We start from the raw sequence: 7,195 nt of genomic DNA on the forward strand, positions 1-7,195 counted from the left end.
AAGGTTTTGGCATTGCTATAGTGTGTTAATCTAATATAGCGATTTTTTCCATGCAATGAAGTATTCTGTAATAGCAATTGTACTTTGTTATAAAAAACTTCAAAATATATAATTAATTCGTAGAATTATCCTGTAAATTGCATTAAAATTACTATTTACTGAGATTTTTTTTTCTCGTTTTTATGTACCTCGTCATATTTTATTATATTTATATGTAAACATAATACAAAGGACCTGTTTTACAAAGTGAAAGTACATAATTAAAAGATCAGTTCATGGAACTCTTGTATCTAAACTTGTGAACTCTCTCTACACTCTTGGACCCCCAAGAGACAAATTTGTTGGTTTGTTCTTGTAGTAACCGTCGCTCTCTTTTTAATTCTGTTGATTCCAGGTTGCTGTTTCTTCTTTAGTGAACTCTCCAACCGTTAGTGAGGCAATTGTCATTACTCTTTTAACAACGTGACGAATGAGAGCTTTTACCATCATGTAACCTGATGTATCATAAGAGATTATTAAGACTAAAATGTGTATAATACAAGAATAAAGCAAAATCAGAAACAATGAAAGAAAAACCATCGCAATCATCAGATTAATATTTGCAATAGCTTTCATAACATGAAAGGACAACTCAATGAGCTTCCCACGGAGAGACCACAGGGATCATATATCAATTTCAAGAATAATCGTATTGTAACTTTAAACTTATCACATTTTCCATCTTTAAGAAACAAAATATCAACAACTGATGTGTATGGGAGCCATAGAAACCAGCATTTCAAGAATAATTCCTGGATGCAGAAAAAGAAAGGTTAGTTTACCTTAACGACTGATCCAGCACCAATAATAATGTTTTGCGGCTTCATGTTATGGTGTTCCACAATATCTAAGAACACACAAATACGTATGAGGTTGCCAAATAAACTGTCAAATGAATAAGAATTGAATCTAGTAAGAATGTACTAATCCACAAACCAGTAACAGTACAATCTTAAACACTAAAAATTTGCATAAATCTAAATCCTAATAACCCATTAAATCCGAGAGAATATCTTCAGATTTACAAATATTAATTTAAATTTAAATGTTAGATTTGAAAATCAAAAATTTTCATAAAGAGGGAACATAAATGAATAACAGTATAACACCTTCTAAAATCTTATTATAACTGAAATCACTCCAAATGTCGAGTTCAATAATATGGAAATGTAATGTGATTTGTTTCAGATTGTTTTTTTGATGCAAATCAAATTTACTAGTTTCGTTCTCATAAGGCTTCAAAGAGAGAACAATGGATTTATAAATATGATTACAGAAATTTAACTTGAAAACAGAGGAAAGACAAAAGAACTGTACGGAAATCCAAAACGGCATATGACTTTCTCAGTCGTCATCGACGTAGATGGTCTCCTGCTTAAACAGTCCTCCAAACACTTTCCTCACCTCTTTCTCTGGCTTATTCACGCGCTCTTCTTTCTGTTTGGCCGCAAACGCAGCAGCTGCGGGTTTAACGTTCACGTTTCTCTGTTTTACCACTGCTTTCTTGGGCGGCAAGTTTCTAGCCTTTGCCTGTCCTCTGACCGTAGCAACCTGCACTTTAGGCGTCTCTGAAGCGTTCTGAACCGCGGTAGCAATCTGAGACCCGAGTTTATTCCAGGATAAACCCGAGCCTATATCTTTAGCCTTGCTAAATAGACCGTCCACTGTGATTCCCACGGCCTCAGCTTTCTGCTGCGCGTCCTCAGCTAAGCTTGCAGCTTCTGCTTCTTTCTCAGAGAGCTTCTGCATTTGTTTCTCAAATTCTTTTGCTGCTTCTGCTGCCTCTCGGGCCTTATCAGCAGCGGCTTTCGCCTCTTCTTCCGCTTTTGCCCTTGCGATCCCATCTGCATACACTTTCCTCCTCCCGTCTTCCGGAATCACACTATCACAGATAGTATATATATTTCATCAAAATAAGTTGACGCAAACTCTCTATAGAGAATGGTTTTAAACCCCAATTCGCTAGGTTTAAGATCATGATAACAATACTAGCAATACAACAATGACTTTTTGAAGTAAGTAACAAGATTGAAGAACAATTTGTAGAGCATTTACCTGAAAAGCTCGTCCACTGGCCGCGACGGTGCTGATGGATCTGTAGAAACTTCCACCACCTAAAAAAGAAAACACACACACACACACATAACTGAAATCATCAATTTTTAAAGTACAAATACAAACGTTAATGGCTACAATGTTTGCCCTTGATGAGTAGGTTACTTGTGTTATAAGCTACCTTATTTTCTGCCACTGCCGTGTTAGCGAAAATGTCAGCAACCAGCGACGCGATCTTCAACTTTGGGACCTGATAGCAATCAGAACAGAAATACCAGTTAATTGAAAGCATTTTTATAAGCAAACGATTCCTTTTTCAATGTAATGTATGATAAATCCCTTTTTAAACGCATACATTACATTACTTTGTAGGCCTCGGACGAACTGCTGTCGTTACCGCTGTTACTTCCTTCAGCTGAAACGACGACGTTATAAGTTCTCTCCGGCGAGAAATCTTCCGTCAAGCTCGTCTTAATTAGCGTGTACGCCAAGTCAGTTTGAGCTACTTTCTCGATGAGGTCAGAGATAGTCAACGGCTGAGACTGAGAGAACAAGTTGCTGAAGAAGGAAGTAATCCCGTCGAGCACGTTGTACGTTGATCCGTTGACGCTACTACCGTCGTAGACGATTGCCACGTGGCTTACGCCGGCGAGCTCAGCAGCTTGGACCACGAGTAACGCGTCTGAGGTCGAGACTTGAGCGTCCGGGCCGTTCTCTGTCGCCCCAACAGTAACCACGAGTTTGGTCGCGTTTCCAATGGCTTTGGCGATTGATTCGGCGTCTTGGAATGGTGATTGAACAGCGTTTAGCCTCTTGACCTCTTCCTTTGATAGAATCTGTTGAAAAGCTGATCACGATTAACCAAAACGCTAAACGCCACCGAATTGGGCACCGCATGTCTTTGTGTATTATACTAGGAAAATCGAAAATTTGACAAAACGTAAAAATTGCTAAAATAAAGGCGTAATTTGTCATCACTGTCAATTGACACTATTAAAAGCCGAGACCTTATAAGTAGCCGCCACACGAGCGAGGTCCTGAGCGGCTCCAAGATCAGGAACGCCAGCTCGGACGCTATATCCTCGTTGCAAGAGCGTTTGAGCGATTCGTATACCGGCTTGTCCCGTAGCACCGGCCACGAAAACCGTACCGGGATCTTTTCTTCTGGTGTTTCCAAACGCTAAACCGGTCGAAGGGTTCGTAACCACCGGTATCAACGACTTCATGTCCGGTAACTTACCGAAATCGAACCGAAATGGGTTCGAACCTGGAGATTTCTCTGTTTGCTTTCCCTCCGAGTCATCGCTCTTGGTTTTCCCGAGCTGAAAACCGGTCTGTTTGGCGGCCAACACGGTTAGACCCGGTTTTCTACGGTTAAATCTTGCACCCTGCGGTGGCGCGGTGGCTAAGGGGAATGAAGTAGAGCTCGAAGCCATTAGAGGAGGTCGGCGAGCTTAGGGCTTTTCTTTTGCTTGTTCCTCAAGTAAACAATGTTGATGCCATACATTGAAGATGAGACACCATTGGGACTGCGAAAAACTCTTGTTGTTTGTGTTTTCCACAGATGCTTCATTATCCAAAACGGATTTACAGCCAATGAGATCATGCCACGTCATGAACCTATCTTGATGTGTCTTTGTATGAACTTTTCGCCACAGAATCTCGATCATGCGGGGCCCTCAGACATAAGAGACTTTTTCTACTTTGCATTGTATCCTTTTTCATATGTATCCTTTTTCTACTTTACCTGATTTCATATGTATCCTTTTTTATTTTGGGTTTATTAAGGAAAGGCCCATCTCATTGGCAAAATGATTTAGTTTTACATTTTAAGAGAATGCTCATATAGAATGATACCACTTGCCTATGAATGCTTGGAAAACCAGAGCTAGATTGGTAATTTGATTTCCAAATGCTAAAAACCTATAGATCTTAGATATTTTTGTCATTGCATACACTGAAATTCCTATTAGAACTAGTTTATTTACAAACGATTCTTCTTGGTAACAAAAATGCAATCGATTATGCATTTTTTTTCTTCATCTACAATTTAGCATAGGTAAACTACATGATGGAATAAGTAACAAAAACCACTAAAATATGTATTAAGATCTTCATTTTATAATGAACTTAATAGCAAGATGTCAAACAAAATTATACTTTAGAAGGCTAAAAGTTTATAAGCTAAACTGTTGACATAAACAAAATCATAAAACCACAGGATATCACCTAATAGGTTTTCTCAGTTGAAACCTCAAAACTAGGTGGTATAAACACAATGTCAGCCCGATTTGACATTGCACTTTCCTACGATTTTGATCCAAAACTAGATTGAGCAAACTAATCATACTTAAAGGACATAAATGAAAAATGCATTACAGAACTTTTGTGATGTATACTCTTTTATTTTTTAGCTTCATCCCCTTGACAATTTCTTCAAAAACTGCAACCTTTGCAATATAAAATTATGCATTTCAATATGAATTGAAACTTGTGGATTGACAAGCAATATATAGGGATCGATAATAAAATGAGATAACACCAAAAACCTGAATATCGCCCGGTTTCAGAGCAGAGTCAAGCCGGTTCTGTTGGTGGGAAGCTCGTATAAACGATTTTTCCAAGTGCTCCTGTAAAATGTGATAATTGCAAATTCTCTTGCATCTCCATTATCTAGGCTTAGGTTGTACCATACATTTATGTAATTCGTATCAAAATGTGATAAAGAGGAATAGCCTGATAAAAGAATCAGATATGATTGTGTTGTTTTTCTTCTCAAAACAGAGTATTCTGTTTTGATCTTATTCATTGTTTGTTTAGAAAGAGAGAGAGCAAATAGCTTGAACATATTGTCTTTTTCATTTTCATCAAGTTGTAATCGATTACAAGACAAGATTCTAGACTTATACATGGAATGAAAAAGCAACAACTTTCTAATAACTTAAACCTACTACACTGTTTATACTCGACATTACAAAAGGCTAGATATAACTTCTTCTTTCTCCATGTCTTCAGCTGTTCCACCAACTCCTTGTGGATCTTAAAATCCACATTCAAGAATTTAGTGTGTTGGTTTTGTGTGGAAGATTTTGGGCAAAAACTTCAATAAGATCGATATAAAAGAGAAGACAAGATTCGACGAATTAGACTTTATATTGATAAGAATAAGTTTACAAAATGCTATTTTGGCTCAGAATTGAATGAATTTTACAATGTGTTAAACTCCTATTTATAGGAGCTTGCCGAGCCGAACGACTCCGAGGTTTGCGGTTGATACGTTCTCCTTTTCTCCGAGATCTTCACTTATCCACATCTCCTTGTTTTCTTAGTCCGCCTTGTGTTGAGCATATTCCCAGAAGATGCCAATTCTCCCATGTTTGTGAGTTTGAAGGCCCAGAGTACCATTGTAATAGTCTGTTTGCGGTGTGGATGGATTTGGACTAAATCCAACACCAACAATTGCCCCCCTCCCCCAGCCCGTTTAGTGAGGTTTTGAACTAAAGGGGCGAACTTCTTTATGGGGATCTTTTGAAATCCCCGCCTTTGCGCGTTGTTTGGGATTCTTCACTGAGCGGGCCCCACTCGTATGACACAGATTTCCCATCTTATGAATGGGCGGCTGAGATTCATTAGGAATTTTGACGGTTTTAACTTCTCACCTTGACGTGATAGACTCGAATCTATCGTGATAAAGCCAAATCTTTAGTGCGCAGCGAGATGAACAGCTCAGATTTGAGGAGACGAGGGATTTTTGTGATCTCGAAAACAACAATAATTACTGCGTATTAAACCAACTCCCCACGTTTCATCATAACTGCATGATTCCCCACTTTGCATCAAGGTAACTTTTCACCCTTTCCTTCTTTTATTTTCCTGCTTTGAAAAGGTTTTATCTTTCTGTTCGAGACATCTTTTCTTCTCTGAAAACTCTTCGAGAAAAATTCTTGCTTTTTTTCGTCGATTTCTTAGTTTTTTGATGGAACACCCTGATATCTCGACTATCTCGATCGTTTCTTTGGCCGAGTTGAACCGTTTCCGACGGGTTCATGACATTCTGGCCGCGATTGATCTCGTTGTTCCAGATAGAGGAGAGACGCCAAAGACAGTTTGTGTGGGCTACTGTGTTGCGTACACCCCGTTTTTTGATGGCTGCAGATTTTATTTTCCGATTTCGGCCGGCCTTCTTACGATCTTGGCGGATTTGAAATTTGCTTTTTCACAAATAAACCCTAATTTCGTCCGCCATGCGCTAGCTTTGATGGTGAGGGCGACGGATTCCGGGATCCCTTTCGGTATCGACAAACTTCTCAAGATGTGCTCTATTAAGAACAATTCGACGTTCTTGGGGTCTTTCTATCTGTCACCGCGGAAGAAGCGTAGCATTTTTGAGGATATCCAGTTCGGGATGACCGCTGGAAAGAAAAATATTTCTTTTTTAGGGTTAATGATCATTCGGTCGGATCATTTGATTTTTGCCGCTTGCCCACTGTCGGGGCTCCAAAAGTTGGTTAGCATTAGGCATCTAGGGATAGTTCTTATCCTTAGTTGCTCGCTTCACTAACCTTTTGCCTCCTTTTTGTTTCACAGTTATCCCGCCAAAGGTTGACGAAGATAACGCGCTGCTGAGGACTCTGCGAGACGGTGATTGCTCGTGGCATAACTTTACCAAGGAGAGGATTCGGAACGCTCTGCAGACTGCTGCCGCCGATCCCGCTATTCCCCCGAATCCAGTTGTTGCTCCGAACTTCGAGATCGATCCATTAAATCCGCCCTCAATTAGTCGTCCGGCCAATTTTCATCGAATCCCAATTTGTGAGTTCGAGTCTTTCTCTGTTTTGTTTTAACCATGTTTTCACTTTGTTGTGACGCCTTACGGTTGGATATCTTTTCTTAGATACCGAGAATCAGGATGTTCCCAATGCTTCTTCTTCAAGCAATTCTCGACCTCTGATTCAACGCCCCTGAAGAGACATGCCTTGAAGACCGTCAGCTCGCGAAGCCGAGAAAGCAAAGAAGAGCAAGGCTCCAGCCGGGAGCTCTGGATCTGTTCAAACTAGCCAAATTTGGGAGGCTGTGAACGAGGCATTCGAGCAGGTTTCCG

General features: G+C 39.8%; 1 protein-coding gene across 1 annotated transcript; it reads right to left on the reverse strand.

Moving 5' to 3' along the window:
* Positions 1–1,221: 1,221 nt before the first annotated feature.
* LOC18013911 (protein plastid transcriptionally active 16, chloroplastic) lies at positions 1,222–3,628 on the reverse strand. Its single transcript, XM_006418795.2, has 5 exons — positions 3,102–3,628; positions 2,460–2,930; positions 2,276–2,344; positions 2,095–2,153; positions 1,222–1,921 (listed from the first exon to the last, which is right to left on the reverse strand). Exons 1-5 carry the CDS (start codon positions 3,528–3,530, stop codon positions 1,384–1,386), a joined length of 1,566 nt encoding a protein of 521 aa, XP_006418858.1. The 5' UTR covers positions 3,531–3,628; the 3' UTR covers positions 1,222–1,383.
* Between the last annotated feature and the right edge of the window lie 3,567 nt (positions 3,629–7,195).

The sequence above is a fragment of the Eutrema salsugineum genome, unplaced genomic scaffold, assembly GCF_000478725.1.
Source record: "Eutrema salsugineum unplaced genomic scaffold, Eutsalg1_0 scaffold_4, whole genome shotgun sequence".
In the NCBI taxonomy this organism is placed as follows: domain Eukaryota; kingdom Viridiplantae; phylum Streptophyta; class Magnoliopsida; order Brassicales; family Brassicaceae; genus Eutrema; species Eutrema salsugineum.

Bases quoted from the DNA above. Each gene is read 5' to 3' on its own strand.
- LOC18013911 (XM_006418795.2), bottom strand. From the start codon at position 3,530: ATGGCTTCGAGCTCTACTTCATTCCCCTTAGCCACCGCGCCACCGCAG. The intron at 2,931-3,101 runs GTCTCGGCTTTT...GCTTTTCAACAG, and splicing joins GTGTGGCGGCTACTTATAAG to ATTCTATCAAAGGAAGAGGT. The intron at 2,154-2,275 runs GTAGCTTATAAC...TTTCTTTTTTAG, and splicing joins CGGCAGTGGCAGAAAATAAG to GTGGTGGAAGTTTCTACAGA.